This window comes from Alosa pseudoharengus, unplaced genomic scaffold (genome assembly GCF_046254945.1).
Source record: "Alosa pseudoharengus isolate Yale_2024_CS ecotype anadromous, Long Island Sound unplaced genomic scaffold, YU_APseudo_1.1 YU_APseudo_1.1_scf_4, whole genome shotgun sequence".
NCBI classification, from domain to species: Eukaryota; Metazoa; Chordata; class Actinopteri; order Clupeiformes; family Clupeidae; genus Alosa; species Alosa pseudoharengus.
Window position 1 is genome coordinate 25,229,851 of NW_027468774.1, and position 20,159 is coordinate 25,250,009.

Here is a 20,159-nt window from a genome sequence, read left to right on the forward strand (position 1 = left end):
GCTAATGCCTTCCTTCAGTTACTGTGAAATGATGTATAAAAGTCCACTTATCAACCTAAAACAAAATATAATTTAAGATGAAAGGGTCCACATGCTCGGGACATCAATCCAAAACACTAGTCTAGTAGTGTCCATTTCATCTGTTCCAGAGGTTTGAACTAATTTTAGGCTGATACTAAAACGACATGCTGTCAGATACAAGATAACTCTGCCGCCATGCCTTTAGGTGGCAGAAACACCTCCAAATGGCATTGTGAAAAAAAGGCCGACCAGACGAAATCCAAGATGGCGGAGTGTTGAGAGAGGATGAACTTCGACAATTGACAGTTTGCTTTCTTAATATTTATGCTTAAATCGATTGAGTTTGATATACACTTTGCATTTCGACTTACGTAGAGAAGTATTTCTTTGTATTTTAGGTGGGTCGTGATTTTGTACGTTCGGCTGTGAAGGCTGCAGTTAGCTTGCTACTTGGACGCTTTGTGTGCTGCGAAGATTGCTAACGTTAACGTGTTAGCAAGTTAGCGCCGTAATAATTTATTTGCCAAACGAATAATCTGTCTGGGATTATTCCAAACATTCAAGTATTTCGTAGCTTTATCGGTGCAGACAACTCTGGCCACATATATATTTTGACCCGTTTTCTGGTCAGCTGAATGTTGGCTAACGTTACAGGGGTCAGGGTGGGTCTTGCGAGATAGCCAATCCTGACTTGCATGACTTTTTTTGGTATGTTTTGATTAGACAGAAACGTAACATTAGGCGTAACGTGTATCACTGACATAGCCTGGCCTTAGTACGTGACGTTTATTTGTCGAAAACAAACTTGACAACACGAATTAATATGGATGATAAGCGTGAAAACAACGCAACCCCTCAAGGCAGCAGCAGTGAATCCAGCGGCAACAGCCCCGCGTCACCTGCAAGCCCAGCACATGGAGCCGGGAAAGGAGCAGGGGCCAACGCATTCGCCAATGATGGTAGCTTCATGGAAATGTTCAAGAAGAAGATGGAAGAGGAGCGAAGAAAAAAGGGATCGGAGCAAGCCAGCCCCTCCGAAGAAAGTACTGCTGATCAAGGACAGTCGACTGTGGAAAAGAGGACGAGTAGCGTGGCCAGCTTTGTAAGGGGTTTGGCAGTTGCTCTAGCCAGAGAAAACATTTTCATATTTGCAGGTCTGATAACGTAGCTCAGTATAGTCTACAATATAAGGAGCAAATTACCAATTTCTTATGCTGCTGGTAGGTCAGTATTCTGAACCTCCGAACCATACAGCCCAGTACATACACTAAAGGCTTTAAAGGCCTGCCAAATCATATAACATTAGGCCAAGGCACCAGATGAAGATGGGGGGGTCATACCTGTTGTCCTCCAAGTATCTGAGAGTGTTAGCTACAATCCTTTGTAAGGGTAACTGCCCCTCCGGTTCCTAATGATCAACTAGCATTGCAGCAGACACATCAGGCATGTCTCCCTGCTGGGGTGGGCTGAAGACAATTGTTCACTGTCGATGCTCTGTCACGTAGTCTCCATCAGTGGCACTCCTCCTGCAATGGCTCGTATAACGGTTTTAGTCTTCTCCCCTAACCCAGGTGGGGAAGCGGAGAGGGGGCGCCAAATTGACCCTAAAGACCGGCATGGTTGCAAAGAAGCAGAAATTGGACCCAGAGGTATGTAGAAAAAACGCTTTACTAGCCTGTGTTGTTTCATTAATTTGTCTTATGTGAATTAGACATCTGCTCATAAGGGCCAGTATATCTAATTGTTAGAGCCCAGAGTCTTTGAATGGCATTAGTGTTTTTTACCATTGGGCCAGTCAAGCCTGCCTGTCATTATAAATCACTATTTTCTTGCTTTGCTTTTGCAGCTTGAGGGGAAAGGGGACGCCTGGACTAAGTACATGGCTGAGGTGAAAAAGTACAAAGCTCACCAGTGTGGAGACGATGACAAAACCAGGCCCCTGGTGAAATGAAAGACTGGGGTTTGTGCTCACACACGCCAACTCATCGCAGAGGAGTGCTGCCACATAGGAGTGAACCTGCCACCAGACGTGCGCCCATACTGCCAGACTTGGGAACCGCTCAGCTGAGCTTTCTCACTTCCTCACAATTAAAGATTATTTTTTGTTTGTTTGTTTCCTTTTTCCCTTTTCCAGATAATTGTCTTATGGTCTTTAGCCTTTATGGTATGTGGCAAACACAGTTGAGTTTGGTGTATCATGGTGCATTTTGATTTATTTGAACACAATGTTTAGCCTCACATTAGCTTGATATTATATTGCAACATTTGCTAGACAGGGTAATGCCTTGTAGATATTTCATATTTTTCTCCCTGTTGGTATTTGATGTCATTTGAATCTTGAGGTTTCAAAAATGCTAATTAAAACTGCTAAGCATTTCGAAAATTTGTTTGTGTGTGTTTAGGGTTGCATAGGAGTGGACAATTTCAGGAAACTCCATGGGAATTTAAGCTGGGGAATTTTGGAAATATTCCAAATTGGAAACTTTATATTTACGGGAATTAACTGGGAATTTTTGGTAATTCATACAAACTGTTTCATATACAAACCTTAAAGTGTAAGTTAAGTGTAAATTGACCCATAGTGAAAAAGTGAAAAAGACTTGCACACTGCCTTTGAATGCCTGAAGAAGATCGTAAGATCGAAACGTTGTGTCCTTTTTTCTATTAAAAGCTGAGTCGTTCAAAGGCAGCGTGCAAGTCTTTTTCACTTTTTCACTTGTATGCCCTTTTGGATTTGGCACCTGCTGAAACATTTTTGGATGTGCGCACTTCACAGTATGTTTTAAATTGACCCATAGCCCTGTTGTATAAGCTCACCACATGCAGCCCATCTAAAAGGTAGGCCAAGTTATGGACAGACAGTTTAAAGCAGACTCATGGGGGCATCAAAACTGAAACTGAAAGTAACTCCCCACTGCTCCATGGGTCTGCTTTAAGTTGCCTGTCCATAGCTTGGCCTATGTTGTCCCAATTTGTCTCATTCTTTTTCCTATGGGCTGCATGTGATGAGCTTGAACATCAGGACTATGGGTCAATTTACACTGAACTTACACTTTAACATTTTGTTTCGTAATAAGCAAGATGATTTGTTTGTTCATATTTTCGCTTAGCTTAACCTACAAAGCTAGCTAGCATGCAAGCGGGGATCCCATTCTCTGCCTATGGTTTACAGGCGTGCTAAACTAGCAACACTGAACTGCCACTCAACAACAAAATCCGATTTTTTGAAACATTGACTGACTATCACTTTGTCCAGTCAGAATCCCAGATTGGTAATCCCAAATGGTAAAACAAATAAAATATATATATAAAAATAATGACGACATAACACCCCAAACCTCATAGATTATGATTATTTAGAAAGTTGTGAAGCTTAATCAGACAGGCAAAATGTATATAAGTATATATACTTTTTTGATCCCGTGAGGGAAATTTGGTCTCTGCATTAAAACCCAATCGGTGAATTAGTGAAACACAAACAGCACACAGTGAGGTGAAGCACACACTAATCCCAGCGCAGTGAGCTGCCTGCTTCAACGGCGGCGCTCGGGGAGCAGTGAGGGGTTAGGTGCCTTGCTTAAGGGCACTTCAGCCCGGCCTACTGTTCGGTGCTCGAACCGGCAACCCTCCGGATACAAGTCCAGAGTGCTAACCAGTGGGCCACGGCTGCCCCTCGTGAGCATGTTTATTAATCCTCCTGTTAGAACTAATGCAAAATGACGTAGGCTACACCCATTGGAGGACAAAAGTGACGACAAGCCCTGGGCAACTCTGTTGGCAAACCTACCCCAGTTTCAAACCAGTTATTCCCACATGAGATGCCTTTTTCATTTTGCTTTTTTTATGCCTTTAATGAGATAGGACAGTAGAGAATGACAGGAAGCGAGTGGTAGAGAGAGTCAGGGTGGGATCAGGAAAGGACCACAGGGCGGGAATCAAACCCGGGTCGCCGGCGTACGGTGCAGGTGCCTTAGCCAGTCGCGTCACGGCTGGGGCCATGAGATGCCTTTTTTACTGGGATTTTTTCCGCCGCGCACATGAACGCACCATAGGTTTCCTTTGTCTAGTAGCCTATGCTGATTGCTGTGTGCATATGATTGACGTATGTGCAGGGTAGACCAGACTGTGATTGAAAGTCAGATCTCACACAGCCCTGCTCTGATTGGACCAGAAGAACCGGGAGCTGTGGATTTTTGCAAAACAAATAACAGGCTCTAGGTGGAGGTAGAAGTGCATTTTTTTTACTAAAACCGGCTGATTTATGTTGTTCGGTCACAGCATAGTGTCGGTTTCAGTGAATATGATCAAAAAAATCTTGCCAACTGCAGCTTTAAGTTCCCTGTTATAGACTAACTTGCCATATTAAAAATTCCCAGTTTCCAACTTTGAAAATTCCTGGAATTTTGCAACCCTATGTGTATGTATGTAAGTTTTGAAAAAATATTCCTATAAATTCCTATTCATTCCTATGAGTAAGGCATTGGTGTTTCCCTTGATCTCTTCCCAGACCGAATAGTCAGTTCTACTCTTGAAAGAGATCAAGATAACTTTTGTAATATAATTGGCTAGGTCTTGTTAAGTCTGGTTCTGAACTTTTGTACTGTTTAGTGTGGTGGAGGCTTGAATTACAAACATTTTACCACACTACACCACTTTAAATATGACAGCTTGGTAGCCATAAGTAAGTATAAGTATATATACTCTTTTGATCCCGTGAGGGAAATTTGGTCTCTGCATTTTTCCCAATCCGTGAATTAGTGAAACACACTCTGCACACAGGCTAACCGTGGGGTGTTGGTCCATTGACAATTTATCATGACAATATGGTAAACCCATAGGAGAGCTGGCAAGTGTACGACACTTCATTTTAGTGTTGGCTATGCTCTCGGAGTACAATAACACTGTCCTGTATCTGATGTTTTACATGCAGCATCTCATTTATGCTGCAGATGGTCCTTTCCCAACTCCACTGGTGTGCTCCTCTTGCTTAACAGTAAGTATGCAAACAACATCAAGGTCATAGTTTTGGTCTATAGTGATGAGTAGTCCTAGCACTTGAGACAAGTGGAGCTATGTAAGGCAAATGAGCATACTGGCTGAAGGTTCCACAGCATGGACTGGGGTTTTCCAAATGACTCCATAATGACCTTATGCTCTCTATGGATGAAGAATGCCTTATATCACAGACTCAAAACCTCTCACTCATGTAATGGATTCTTTGAGCATTCAGGCTGAAATAGATAATCATAGCTAGGAAATGAGATTAGAGCTCTGTTGCCATGTTATGGGCCCTGAAGAACACAACACTTGCACTTTTTTGCTTTTTAGCCACAAAAGTCATGGGTTCTACTCCCAACTGCCACCACTGTGGCTTTGGGCAGGGCATTTTTAACCTCCGAATTGCTCCAGGGAGACTGGCCCCTTGCTATTGGTATCTGTAAGTCACTTTGGATAAAGGCATTTATAAATAAATAAAATATTGGCACCTAATGTTAACTTGTATTCAGCACTTCATAATCATACATATTTATTCAATTAAGAGCCAATCAGAATCAAGAAAACAAAGACTGGCTGCATTTTGCATAAGGGTGGGGCCCAATGGTGTAAGATGGGTGCCTTTTTAAAAAAAAATGTTTGGACCCTGCCCTTCAGACAGCCTGGATCTGCCACTGGTACATAAGTGAACTTCTTGCATGATGAGCATACCCAGTTGTTACTTTGACACATGTATACCAAGACATAAAAATGCCTGAAAAGGTACCAGTTGCCCAAGACAATAGACTTGTTTGCGAAAAGTCATTGAGAAGCCCTCACTATTTCCTCATAACATAGGAGAGGAGGCACTGAAATGCTTTAAGGGCAGAATAGAGTACTTGGATATAATTTTCCCTGGAGTCAGCAATGGCAAGACTGTATCCTTTAATTATCCTAAAATCTGCTTGGCAAAAGACTTATGATATTTCAGCTCAACAGATGTTCAAGTTGCACCACCTCATATTGTTATTCTTAGAGCATGTGTGTTGATTGGCTAGAATTGTTTACAGCTTGGTCCACGCCAGTGTTTCCCCATGTCCAGAACCAGGGGTCTACTCCAAGAGGTTAGAAACAAACCTGAGAAAGTTAATTCAGTACCTCCTAACAGCCCGATGACTTAGTTGATTTTTAATAACAAAGCCATACAGCTCCTCTATTAGGAAGTTCACCATTACTCTAAATGAATCGTAATTCTACTTGGACTTCCCCTGGCCTGTATGAACAGCTGCGTACAACTGAGCAGACAGCAGATGAAAGGATGATACAGAAAACTTTTATGATCTCTGAAAAGACAAACTATTAGAGGCAATGCAATACAAAAAAGATGGCAGACGCCACTAAAACCTTTTCTCAAAGGAATTTATCCTGCATAGTTGTTGGCTTTAGCTAAGGCTTTTTACTTGTTTTTTTTTTTTATTGTCATTCAGCTTTGTTGACTTAAGTAAACAAATTTCAAGAAAAAAAAATTCAAGTAGAATACAAAAAGACCCCATTAAGCAGGTTTCATATCATTTTCAAATTCTATTGACTTTAGAGGCCTGAATGATGTAGGAGATATCTCATCACTCAATGGTAAAAACAGCACCAGAGACACAAGGACCTAGGCATGAGTCAGGGGGGCTGCATTCAAGCTGCTTGGCAGACAAAACAAAGAAAAGATCTATACAAATGAATGCACACAAGTGCACGCGCATGTACAAATACATACATATTAACACTCACACTAACCCCTTCATTCATCCATCCATTCAATCAACCAATTAATTAATTAATTCATTCAACCAATTCTTTCGTTCATTCATTCATTCATTCATTCATTCATTCATTCATTCATTCAATCAATTCACAGATTCTCCAAATCATTCATCCATTCATTCATCCCTGCCTGTCCACAGTGATACAGGTCTATTTGTGTAAACATTGATAGGTGTTTTGTAATCCATTTGAATACAAATAACAAACTAAAAGTATCAAATTCTTTTCATTCTTTTTTTTTCCCTGTTAAAAAAAAGTTTTTCTCCATGTGAGTGATTTGTTCAGGAGGCCATGCATATTAATGACGTCCATCAGGCGGGTAATTCCTCCAAGAGCTTCTACCTTTTCAAAGGGGCTTCCTTTTAAGATCCCCGCCCTGGGTTTGACTGACATCTAGAGAGGGAATAAAAACACCAGTCAAGTGGTGGCACATTCACAGACAACTGAAGCAAATAGCACATTCAGTCACAGACCACACACACCACACAGTGACAAAGACAAAACCCTTCACCAGACAAACATGAACGGACACAACGGACAAAGAGGGACCAAGAGAGGAGAGAGGGCCGGGGTACGGCGTGGAGGAAGCCTGGGGGGGAGGGGGGGGGGGGTGGATGGGGGGGGTTACCTGGGAAAGCCAGTTGCAAGTGGGGGGGTAGAGCAGCCTGAGACCCTGACTGGAGACTCTTTAACAGATCTGAGAAGAGACAGCACGGAAGGGGGTCGGGGAGGACGGACAGACAGGGCAATGAGGGGGTTTTGAGCAGGAGACAGCAAAGACAGTTTACCGGTAATGATGAATGGTGGAAAATGAGGCATCAAAATGAAGACACGGTAGAAAGGTATGAACGATGGAGGAAAGAGACTGACAGGATTAGAAGAGCACAGTATTGTATGGTAACAATGTGGGACACTGAACACAGAACACACACTCCAAGTGAACGGGGGACAAAATGGCCAACAAAAGGGGAGGAATATAAAGACTAGGGATTCGGAATCCATTATCTGAATAAAACTGGAGTAAATGCCAATGACATTATCACTGGCCACATGATTTTGACTGAAATTAACCCTGTACTCAAAGCTGATCTTAACTGACCAATCACTGATCAATCCTAGAGTAATCAGATTCACTACACTGAGTAGATTATTTACAACCTTACTGTGTTGTATAATAAAATATCTACTGCACAACAAACATCATGCTTCATAGGAATGGGGCTAGAGAATATGACAGACTCATTATATATAGAGGAGTATATCAGGCATCTGATAAGACATGGGAAACGGCATGGAACATCAGCACATAGATACACATAAATATACATTTGTCCACAACAACATAACAGGCAGACACACACACACCCACACACAAACACCACGGAAACATACATACCCACCTAACTACTTCCCTAAGCACATATACAAAAATAAGCCCACTATCCTGGATAGTGTACTGCACACTATGCTATGTACCGAGGCCTACATGTAAGCCTTCATTTCCCCTGCAAACGTAAGAATCATGAACTAGAGAAAGCGCTGACGACTCACTCTGTGTTAGGGCGTATGCTGAGCTGCTAGTGACCGAGGGGCCTGTGCCCGCTGTGGCACTGGTGACCCCAGGCGGAGCCAGGTTGAGCAGCGAGGGGAACTGGAAAGGCAGGGAGACGGGCACCAGGCCCCCCAACATGCCAAAGCCCAGCGGCAGAGACGGCCCGGCCGAGCCCAAGAGGGCACTGCCCGCTGATGACACCTGCAACCAGAGGGCAAAGAATCGATCACACCAAACCCTAAACATGCCCAGAGCTTCAGGTACACGGAACAACCATTGAGCCATATGAATACTTTGTATAGTTCTGCATGACACAGACACATTCAGTGGCTCACAACCATCAAGCATGTTTGATGTGCTGTCAAATGTTGATAATAAACTTAATACATTGGTGACCATTTTTCCATATAGACCTACTGATCTATACTGATTATATAAATTGTAAGAGTAAGGCTTGTGGTACCTAAATTGTAAGTTATTGTAAGTTATCAGTCCAAACAACAGATACCAGATATTTAGTTTAGTCCACTCCAACTTACCTGTGACAACTGCGGGGTAGCTGATGCTGAAGAGACGGATGTGATTGGCTTAGCTCCAGCACCTGTCCCGCCTACAGACCTCTGACGCTGCCCATGATTGGCGGGGCTGGCAGCACTTGGGGTGGGACTGGCGGCTGCTGCCGCATGTTTGGAGACAGAGGGGGAACTGGTGACCTGAGAGGGGGTCTTCTGCCCCGCAGCGGAGCTGGTGAAGTTACCCTGCCCCCTGGGGGTGCCTGAGAGAGGGGGGCGGAACGCTGCCGCTTTGGAGGAAGGTGTGGAGGACGAAGAGGAGGCAACGTACTGGTGTACGATGGGGAGAATCTGAGCAGGTCGCGCCTGTGAGGCGACAGACGGGGAGGAAGAGGAGCCTGAATTGGCGGGGGAGGCCGACGTCGGGGCCGGGGGCCGAGGGGTCAGTTTCAGGATGGGGGAGCTGGAGCTGTGGGAGGACTTGGTGAGGGTGGCCTGCATGGGCGTGATGAAGCCCTGTTGCTGTGGCTGCTGCTGCTGTTGGGTGGGAGGGGTGCGCGGCTGGGGGGGCGAGGGGGCCGGAGACGCCCTGACCGAGTCCTGAGGGGCGCCCTGCTGTTGCGGCGGCGGCGCTTTGGAGGGCAGGTGGTGAGGCGAGACCAGCACGTGTGGGCCGCGCGACTGCACCGCAGTGCCGCCCAAAACACTGTCCACTGGGCCACCGCCGCTGCCGCTCTTGCCCGCTTTACTGGAGCCTGGCAGGCCAAATGCTTTGTGCTGTGGGGGCAGGAGCGGGGAGGCGGTGGGGGGCGGCCGGGCCTTCACCACGGAGGAGGAGGGCGACATGCCCGAGGGGGACATGGAGGCCTTGCTCGTGGGAGTCCGCGCCGAGTCCATTGCCGAGTGTCTGTGAGCCTGAGCCAGCGGCGAGCCCTTGGCCAGGCCCATCCCGTCGCCGTGGGCGACGGCTGCCCTGGAAGCAGAGGACGCGGCAGCGAGGGCGGCGGCGGCGGCGGGGGAGAAGGAGGTAGAGACGTAGTGGCCGCCGGACACCAGCGAGCCGTGGCCCTTCTTGTGGAGGAGCGGGGAGGCCTGCGACTGGGCGGCGCCGGCCGCCCCGGACGGAGCCTCGTTGTGGATGAGATCCTTGGCCGCGTTGCTGAGCAGCGCCAGCGCCTGGGAGATGGAGTCCAGGGACGGCGTGGCCAGGTCCTCGTCCAGGGAGTCCGACAGGCAGATGGGCTCCGACTCGGGCGGGGCGTGTTGCCGTGCCGCCAACGCTAGCGGAGAGGCCAAGTCAACGAGCGGCGCGGACTTCTGGACCCAACCAACCTCCTACGAATGAAGTGACGTCACACACACACACACACGATTTATTCTGTATGAAGTCCAAAATGACACTATGCTGAATGTGAATGTGAGGAGTTTGTCCAATCTTACCTTGGATTTAGCTTTTGGTGTGGGTACAATTCTTTTCTTTACTCTGTAATCAAAACAAAGGGAGTTTTAGTGTATAAACATTGTGATAGAATTGACTTTGTCAAACATTACTACTCTCAGTTCCATGGATCAATGCACATGCTCAATGAAGAAGCCATATATTATATGTATAGAACAGTTAATACTAACGAGTTGCCAGTGAGGTGACTGTGGGCCATACGGCTTTCTTTGAACAGCATCCTGGTGGCACAAGAGACATTCGTCAGAAATCCACACAATAAAATCAAAATGGGCCTATGCATATAGGGTGGCATCTCACACACACAGACACACATACACACACATACACACACTGACACACACAGACAGACACAGACAGATACACACCTGGCCTGCATCCAGCCTTTAGGCCACAGTGGTTTGACCTCTGTCTCCATGAAGGCTTTGAGGTAGTCCTCAGCCGAGAGCGAGTTCTGGCCCTCCCGCTCGTAGCAGCCCAGCTTCACGCGCACCAGGCTACACAGCAAGTTCCTGCAGGAGGAAAGGCACACCATCAACCTTCCCAGAGACCAACGCTGCTGTGCAAATCACCTCTCAGTCATTATGCTAAAGCTAGCTTAGGCCAAGGTAGGACTCGTGCAAGGGAGGAGCCCTGCAGGTTCTGATCATGTTTTTTTTATGGCTGCAATAAATATATTATAGCACGTTTGATACACACTAAATCACCTATGTATAAAATGTACAATATAAACAAACATGCCATGACTAATGTATGAATGAATAAAATATTTCTTGCCCTTGCACTACCACGGTTGTTAAGGCCCCTGCAGCTCACCTGAGTTTGTCGTCCCAGAGGAACTTCTTCCGGGGTCCCATGACCCTCTTCCCTGGCTTCTCCTCGTCCTCTTCCTCTGAACCATTCTTTTCTCCTTCTTCAGACTGCTGCCTGTTTATCATGACACAAAGGCACATGAGCATTTCGGAGTGACTGAGGAGAGCAGTAGCTTGGCTGGAGCTGTGCTAAAAGAGGCGCCTTACTTTGCAACCCTGGCCATGCAGTCCATGTTGTATCTCGCAATCTGTTCGGGCATGACACTGCAGACAGCCAGCTTGAGCTTCAGCAGAGGTGTGCGCAGCCGGTCATCCTGTGTGTGTGCGTGTGTGCGTGTGTGTGTGTGTGTGTGTGTGTGTGTGTGTGTGTGTGCGTGTGTGTGTGTGAGGGGGGAGAAAGTTGTGTTAGTAGAGTTTTGCTATTTACAGTGTTACAGATCAGAGATGTCCTCCTTATAAAGCGCTCTGCGCATAGGCGCCAACATAAGTGCACTCTGCTTTCCATTTGATTCCATTGATTTCAATACTACGCCCAAACACCATCGGCCAACTCTGCGCCGCCGTGTAGATTACTATTCAGTTCAATTTGGGCGCTGCTGAACAGAAATCCATTGATTATCTAATGTGTGTCAGTTAACAATGTCAGTGCTGATGTGTGTTGCACTCATGTGAGGGCATATTTGCGGAGCGCTTTACGGTATGTGATGATTAGAACACTTTCTGCTGTAATAAAAAAAAAAACACACACCTGTATGTTGAGGCTGAGTTTCTTCAAGCGCTTCAGCAGGGCCTCCTTGTTGCAGGGCACAAAGGCTTCCAGGTGGGAGTAGATGGCTGAGCGGGATTCAGTTGGCTGCTCCTGAACCTGCAGCTCAATGCTGGGACAGAGAGGAGAAGAGAGGATTAGAAAATGCCTCACTAAACGGATTTCCATTCGGTCCATTCGTATATTACATGCGCATTCATGAACATTTGGCTCAAGAACATGCGCATTTGCGTGTGTTTCCATCCAATGTGCTATGAGAGTTAAAAATGGACATGGCTCTGATCAGCTGTGGGATCAAAACGTGTGGTCGTCAGGGCAACGCTTACGGAAACACGCAGATAAAAATGCAAGAAATGTGAATATATGCGAATAAATTGTTTCCATCAATTTTAATCGTGTTGTACCTAATGCGAATCGAGAGTTAATCCAACTCCCTCTTGCAATTTGAATTTCTATGTGTATTAGAAGATTGAATGTGCATTTCAAGTATTTCCAGTTAAGATTTCTTATTTAAATAGTTAAAACGCGCATCAACAAGCCGGATGGAAACCCACTTACTGTCTCATTGAAGAGAATGTACAAGAACAAAGAGAACAGACTCACTCCAGCAAAATGTTGTTCATGTCCAGAGTGAAGAACTTCTTTCGGCCTTCCTGATCAAACTGTCGTGACGCCTGACAAGAGAAAGACACACGCGTGCTAGAGTCAGACCAGAAGGTCAAATCAGGCATGCTGAGGATTCTGGACCAAACTGAAATGCAGATACTGTAAAATAAGTTTCAAAATCTCAATGTACAAAGAAAAACAATATATGAGAAATATGGCAGTCATTTTTGCCAATAACCAGCTGCATTTTTTAACCAATCTCAGAAAAAGAAAAGCAGAACAGAAGTGGCTGAGTGTTTTATCAGTATGTCTAAAGATCCTTATCTTACCCTGACCTGATGACATCACCTACCTATACACGCCTTCATTAATAAGGTTTTAGAAATCTGTGTAGTCAAAGTCACACTGCTGCCCCATGTAACCCTAACTACTGGTGACAGTAAGCCCTTGCAGACTGAATTTTCCTTCTTCTGCAATTTTCCACTGAAGTGAATTTATGTTTAGGGATTGTTCTGGCCATGTCAACATCCCTGTGGCATCCTTTCCAACCCATTCCCTCACAACCCAAACGAAACCATCACATGCAAGTGGACACAGAGGACAGTGGACATCAGATAGGGAGACCATCTCTGGCTAAATGCTCTGCTCCGCTGTAGATGTCCTTCTCTTCCTCCATGGAATGTTCTTGGCCCTCCATGATTCAGTTTCTTTGATCCCCCTCCTTCAGGACAGCATGCTTCCCAGTGACTCTCTTTGAACTGCCAATGACTCCATTCAACAAAGCCTGTCTATGAACTGCCTTCCATTACAAATGCTGGTTTCCCATATCTGCAAGACTTGACACAGTTTGCTACAACACCTTGTGCACAACCGCCAACACAGAAATAATAATTGCATGTCTGGAAGAAGCTGTGTTCAACTGCAATAAGTATACATTATCTCCCTAAGATGTGCATGTCACTGCAAGGCTTGGCATGGCATGGCATGGTATGGTTCGGTACACCACTCTCAGGTTCACTTCCCAACAGAGCAGTTTCATTTTTGACGTTTTTCCCACTTTAAGCAACAACACAGAAAAAAATAAGCTAGTTCAAAGACAGATGGGCATCATATGTGCTTGAGGTAATGTTTTTGACTGCAAGTGCAAAATATTTAGTTACGTAAAATACTTTACATGCCTCATCCTAATCTTATGTAACACATACCCACTATGAACTGATCCATACACCCTGCAATTTTCAGTTCTCCTTTTTAAGTCACCCGCCTCTAAATTTTCTCTTCTCCTCTTCCTCCTCTTCCTCCTCTTCTAGATATACCTCCCTCATGCCCACTCTTCCTCCTCTCTCTCCTGATCCTTTCTGTTATCGTCCTCCTCCTCCCCTTCCATTTCTGCTTACTGCGACCTCCAGCAAGAGAGAGGGTCACACTCACAGTGTGAGTGGTTTCCGTTCAGACCAACGCCCTCTGTGGAGCTCCGGCTAGGCCGTGCTGCCGCTCTGCCCTGCCCTGCCCTGTGCTGTGCTGCTCTGGCGTGGCCTGGAGGAGGGCCAGCTCTCTGCCAGTGTCATCTGTGCTCCGCTCCGGGGGTGCGGTGACTCAGAGGCCTGCCTGCGGGACGGCTGGCAACTCGCAGTGACAAAAATGAGCACATTGCAGGATGTGCTTAAAGGGTCGTCTAAAAATGGACCGTCAGCATCTGAACTGGGTGTGCGCGCTGTGCTGTGCTGTGCTGTACAACAACAACAACAAACGGACCCAGCCAACCTTTAAAACAAACACAAGTGTTGTGTAATGCTTTTTCTTGTAGAATGTTTCCATGTACCAAGGAGAAATATCCAAGCCCTACCATGAACCACTCAAAGACTTGCACGTAGGCAATATTTCATATCAACGTGTGAAGCCTCACAACGCCCACTAACCCACTTGCTGGGGCTTACTGGGACAATGCGGAGGATAAGCAGCTCTGCCAAATCTTCACTCCATGTAATGGAATGGTCTCAACTCAGGTGGCAGTCAGCACAACTCACTTATATCTAAAACACAGATGAAAGACCACCACTTTCAACTGAATCCCATGACGGAATCCTTGTGAAATTCTTGGTTCCCTATAGGGGTGTAAATATTAATCGATTCGTATCGATGCATCGATTATGCAGCAGGCGATTCAATGCATCGATTCATCCGCAAGAGTATCGATTAATGTGTTTATTTTGCCGCCTGTTTGTTTGCCTATCTATTTTCAGCATCAGCTCCGACCTTTCTTTTTCTGTCTATGGCTCCGATGTAAGCGTACTACCTTCTCCTAAGCTGCGGGTGGTTTTTTTTTTTTTTATATGCAAAGACATGAGGCTGTATAACGAAGGCTTTAGATACCTCCTACATTCTGAACTTTTGTTGATTTATTTGAAACTTCATAGATATCATGTAAAAATATTGAGTATTGAATCGTATCGAATCGTATCGTGGGGAATTCTGAAGTATCGAAAATAATCGAATCATTGGCTTAAGAAATCGATATTGTATCGAATCGTCATGAAGACTCCGATTTACACCCCTAGTTCCCTATCAACATAATTCAAGGTCACTAGATTCTAAGGGCCATTAAGGATGACTGGCTAAGCTAACCTTCACTTTGCATGTTGCAATACAGCCGGACTAAAGCTACTGCCTTACATTTTCTGATTTGGTTGCATTATATAATATAATGAATGCAAATTTCACCAAATAATGTTATGTATAGGCAGGTGCAGCAACAGGCACAAGGTCAAAATCCTTTGTTCTCTACAACAACAAATAACCTGCCAATCACAGACAATCTTTCTAACGAGGGAGTGATCGGGAAATTGGGAGTGATTCTTACCGCACGCAAGTCCTCGATGCGTTTGATGAGTGGACCAGGCAGTCCGTTGGGCAGTGGAGGGGGGTTGAGGAGTCCTCTCTGCCCACGTAAGGCTGCAGCCGCGCCTCCCACCTTCATTCCTGCTGGTGCCAAGTTTCCATTCTCGCCTTGGTGCCTGGGGCTCCCGGGCTGGGGCGAGTCCAGCAGGCCGAAGTCCAGGTCCCCCATCAGGTCCTGCAGCATCTCGTTCTCACTGGCGCCGCCCAGCAGCGACATCACTGCCGGGTCAGTGGTCAGGTCGGCCATGTTGAAGTCACCCCCGGGGGTGATGGCAGAGGCAGACTGGGGGTGCGAGTTCAGCATGCCCGGTGGGCACTGGGCGGCGCTTGGCGTGGTGTTGGCACTGGACGGGCCACGTGACAGCTTGAGGGCAGCCGCAGGCTGCTTCTTGCGCATCTCCTCCTTCTCGCGGGCGAAGCGGCGCAGCATGGCCGCCAGGTTCAGCGAGTCCTTCATCAGCTTCTTGCGCTTCTTCTTCTCTGGACGGTTCAGGGACAAGACTCTACAGAAACGTTAGGGGGGGGGGGATGCAATAATAAGTTTTCTCCCAAAACTCAACAAGTTATGTTGTTAGTATGATTAAACTAAGTGTTATTAAATCTGTGGTTTATGTTTACACTCACCCTGTCTTTGGCACTCTGATCTTTCTTGGTTTCTTCTCCTCTAAATTGCCATCTTGCTTTTTTCGTCTTTTCTTGATCACCCTCTCCTCAACATCTTTTGTTTTCTGCAGAAGCAAAAAGATTGAAAATCAAGTTGAGCAAAATACGTCATCAGGGCAAGATAATTTCAAAAAGTTCTTAGAATGCACGAGTTGACTCAACATCTTCCTTCAAGGCAGACTCACCTTAAGTGAATTTCCATCTTTTCCTCCGTCCTCGCCCTCAGATTCTGAGGCAGCCCGAAACTGCAGTGTACCCGTGTTGATGTAAAAACCACCCAGTTTAGTGGTCAAGGAGGCTGGAACCAGCTCATCATACTTAAGGCAAACAAACAGAAAGTAATATTATGAACTCAGAACTTTAAATGAACTGAAACTAAAAAAAAAGGACAGTGGTAAGCATCTAATTCTCTTTTCAAATCTCTAAATAAATGTGGTAAAATGTGTGTTCCAAATGGTCAGTCTGTGTCATTAATCCAAAGCATTTAGCATTTCTTATGGATAAATAGACTGACTAATTCTGGAACATAAACATAACAATGCATTCTGACATTACTCACAGCCTCTGAATTATCTATAAACGGGTCCGTCTCATCATAACCATATCCAATGTCCACAAGATCCTGGATCCTATCCTTCCTCTTCTTTTTGTTTGGGTTTGCCTGTTGAAATGAGAACCATATGCATTATGAGTTCATTATCAGTCAGTCCAGGACTTTTACGGATAACCTCTACTGTGAGAAGAGCATAGGGAAGGAACTTTTTACAAAATCAATGAATGTTACATTGTTCCCTTGTTTTAACACCACATGCGACACCACAGGCAACACCACATGTATGTCAAGGTCTAACTGAAAGAGTTATTTGTGCACTTACATATTTGCTCTCAAACTTTTTGGCAAGTGCTTCCACCTGCTGTCTCTCTCTCGCATCGTCACCAAAGGGATCAGTGGGATCAAAGCTAGGAGCCAATACTTGAGGAGTCTTCTTTACCTGAGAGTTCATATATAAAGAAAATATAAAATTAGGTACAATCATTTTCTCAACACAGAGCCATATTGTAACATTTGTATTAAAGATTTTGCTCAGGGTTCCCACTTTAAGTCAAATTTAAAATTCCTTTGACTTTTCCCTGACCTTCCCTAGCAAAAATCCTGAATTTCCATTAACCATGACGATTTGGAAAATGAATAAATGGGCATTAAAAAGAAAACTAAGTAGGGCTAACCACAGCCACTCGAGCAAGCAGTGATGGATAGATGGATAGATAGACAGATAGATAGATGGATATAGATAGATAGATACTTTATTGATACCCAAGGGGAAATTCAAGTAAAAAGCTAATAAGCCGATGAACATCAGTGTTGCGTGGAAATACATTTCTATTAATGTATTTTGGCAAATAAATGTTAAATTGCAACAACAAATTTCCCTGATATTCCCTGACTTTGACCCAAAAATGATAATTCCCTGACTTTCCATGTCTGGAATAGACTTTAGTAAAATTCCATGATAATCCAGAAATTCCATGAGCCGTTACCAAAACACTATCTTTTTTCTTACATTCAATAACATGAGCAGGTTAATCTTAAAATGCCATCGCACTTCCTATTCTCTCAACCACTGTCCATCAGTTCACCTAAGAGAACGTTGGTGGGACCTTGAGCAGTTTGTGTAAATGGAATTATACATACTATACACTGAAAATAATGTAAACAAGAAATGCAATTGCCAAGAAAAATGTAACTGGCAAACTAGGTTACTTAGCAAAAGCGTAGTAAAATAAGTTAGTGGCACAATACGTGGCCAGTAGTATTGTCCTGGCATTATATGAAAATCGTATCAGAGCACAGAATCTATGGACATCTTATTCTTGCTCATGACAAAACTTAAATGAAACAAAATTAAGAAATGTTTCTTTTCCCTTTTAATACATTTGGGCTTTCATGTGTGCTGTGATCACCTTGTGCATACTTGAACTTGACTAGGAGTGTCAACACTGACGTAGCGCACGTTATTTACACCACGTTGCCTGACGTGATATAAAGCATTGTTTTCGTCGCAGGTGCAACACAAGACAAGTTCAACTTTACCAATTACTTCCATCGCAAAACATCAAGTTATGTACACAATTCAAATCCAACCAATAATATATTACGAGAGATTAGACCCATGCATTTTATGTCTAACGGGCGCTATGTGGCCTCACTGGCCTGTGCTTGACAGTGGCGTCCAAAAAAACGTGCATACACACACACAACCCGAAGTTCCGTGGCTTTGACAATCTTACCTGAGTTGACTGGACCAGCTCTCCGTAGTTGTATTCTGTAGATCCCTTTTCACTAGGCTCAGACAAAGAGATATTTAAACGCACGGTGACTGCCTTGGGTTCTCCAGAAGTTCCGTCTGAAACGCTTACATTTCCTTTTATGTTACCGAACAAGCTGCCACCACCTCCTGGCCCGGTTGCTGCACTTCCAACCCCTCCATTTTTCCCCTGGCTGGTATCGGTTTCCTCCTCCCGACGACGTTTCTTGGGTTCCGAGGCTGGTGTGGTGTTAAAGGTAGCGAGAGTGACGAAAGGTACCTTTCGCTGTTCGGCCATTTGATGATGACCGGCTATTGCTCCCTCGCTCAAAACAAAGTAGAGCGAGACTTCTCTGCACAACTAGCTAGCTATCCGGCTAGTATTTGAGCTAAAACAGCTAGCTAGCTCGATCGCTATTAGTCGACATACACTTTATCAGTTAGCTACATAAAACATAAACTTATTTCGTCGGTTAAAGGGCAAAAAGGAGCCACCCTCGCTGTCTATAGAACGTGGTAACAGAGAAGGATATACGAAGGGTCCATGAAATTGTAAGCTAGCTAAAATACTACAGCATCTTTGAAGGAGGCCATTTTATATATCAGTAAATGGATTTATTCAGCTCAGGTCACTGGGCTGGGCGTGCGCAATGAAGAAAAAGCGGAAACAAGCCACATAGAGATAGCATAATATCCAATGGTTGAATTTCCTCATTTTTCTTCGCCCGCCTACCTTACAATGTAGCGCGAAACGAGGAGGAGCTGTTTCCGTGCACTTCGGCGCGGGAGATTTGACAGTGTCCTGAAAAGAAAGGAGCAACATAGTAGCCTTGTCATCCATCTGAAAGTTCTGTTGCTCGACGAGGGTTATTTCATTCACCCACATTTTGAAAATGTCTAGTTTAATAATAGAATGTACGCACTGGAGCAGAATTATTGCTTTATGTCCGGAAAAAGCTAAAATATAGATGACTCATTATTCATTTTATGGTGTCATCAATATTTTTCTCAGTATAGGTCAGCTGTATTATTTTTCCTTCAAGGATAATGCAAGTAACACCTTTTTCATATAATGTGACACATGCGTCATGTGATGAATGTAAACACTCTAGACTCAATAATCTTTCCAAAATCTTGTCAAAGTCTTCTGATGTATGGGGTAGTAGCATTCTAAGCCATCCTTACACCAGAAGACTTTGACAAGATCGGTAAAAGTTTCTTGAAAGATTGTCTTTTGAGTAAAGCTTGAATGGCGGGCATTAGTTAAAATAATCTAATCAAGAATCTTTCCCAAATCTTGTCAAAGTCTTCTGATGTCTTCTGCATTAGTTGGTGAGAGAAAATAGTGTATGCCTGTGAAGTAGGGTAATACCAGGGTATACACTTGCTAGACTTTTTTGGTGAAGACACTTTACCTGCTTGGTCGAAATCAATCAGCAATCAGACAAGGAGGGTCAAAAAACGGACTATTGGCTGTTGTTGTTACAACATGTTCATCAGACCATCACTAAAAGACCACTAATGCTCTCTAGGCCTATATTATGTAGGCAGATTCTGTTATCTTGAAGAATTCCTTCACAATACTTAGCAGCACCATTATACAATACACATATCTATTTCAATTTCCAATCATCACTTAATACATGATAAATATATTGAAACCACACAGACAGGAAACACATAATATATCTGTCTGAATATATCTTACAGCAATATATTTTATTATACAAAATATTCACACTACACACATTTAAAGATGCATATATGTATGTCAA

The 20,159-nt window shown here is 44.5% G+C and overlaps 2 protein-coding genes across 3 annotated transcripts; one reads left to right on the plus strand and one right to left on the minus strand.

Moving 5' to 3' along the window:
* Positions 1-271: 271 nt before the first annotated feature.
* On the plus strand, positions 272-2,404 carry trir (telomerase RNA component interacting RNase). The gene is made up of 3 exons (XM_076265509.1): positions 272-1,123; positions 1,593-1,670; positions 1,868-2,404. The coding sequence occupies exons 1-3, from the start codon at positions 845-847 to the stop codon at positions 1,970-1,972; spliced, it is 462 nt and encodes a 153-aa protein (XP_076121624.1). The 5' UTR covers positions 272-844; the 3' UTR covers positions 1,973-2,404.
* A 3,908-nt stretch (positions 2,405-6,312) lies between these two features.
* ubn2b (ubinuclein 2b) lies at positions 6,313-19,023 on the minus strand. Of its 2 annotated transcripts, XM_076265511.1 has the most exons (17): positions 18,368-19,023; positions 16,954-17,070; positions 16,638-16,739; positions 16,264-16,395; positions 16,040-16,143; positions 15,378-15,918; positions 12,515-12,585; positions 11,894-12,023; positions 11,353-11,459; positions 11,150-11,260; positions 10,702-10,845; positions 10,504-10,554; positions 10,315-10,357; positions 8,902-10,209; positions 8,362-8,563; positions 7,439-7,507; positions 6,313-7,203 (listed from the first exon to the last, which is right to left on the minus strand). In XM_076265511.1, exons 1-17 carry the CDS (start codon positions 18,680-18,682, stop codon positions 7,157-7,159), a joined length of 3,594 nt encoding a protein of 1,197 aa, XP_076121626.1. In that variant the 5' UTR covers positions 18,683-19,023; the 3' UTR covers positions 6,313-7,156. The 2 variants fall into 2 exon arrangements, with proteins under 2 accessions (XP_076121626.1, XP_076121627.1); XM_076265512.1 differs by lacking the exon at positions 7,439-7,507.
* Between the last annotated feature and the right edge of the window lie 1,136 nt (positions 19,024-20,159).

Coding starts and splice junctions, on each gene's coding strand:
- trir (XM_076265509.1), top strand. CDS start 845: ATGGATGATAAGCGTGAAAACAACGCAACCCCTCAAGGCAGCAGCAGT. Junction 1,124..1,592: donor CGAGTAGCGTGGCCAGCTTT/GTAAGGGGTTTG, acceptor CCCCTAACCCAG/GTGGGGAAGCGGAGAGGGGG. Junction 1,671..1,867: donor AGCAGAAATTGGACCCAGAG/GTATGTAGAAAA, acceptor TTGCTTTTGCAG/CTTGAGGGGAAAGGGGACGC.
- ubn2b (XM_076265511.1), bottom strand. CDS start 18,682: ATGGCCGAACAGCGAAAGGTACCTTTCGTCACTCTCGCTACCTTTAAC. Junction 16,144..16,263: donor AAGATGGAAATTCACTTAAG/GTGAGTCTGCCT, acceptor TTGCTTCTGCAG/AAAACAAAAGATGTTGAGGA. Junction 7,508..8,361: donor AGCATACGCCCTAACACAGA/GTGAGTCGTCAG, acceptor GTCTCTTCTCAG/ATCTGTTAAAGAGTCTCCAG.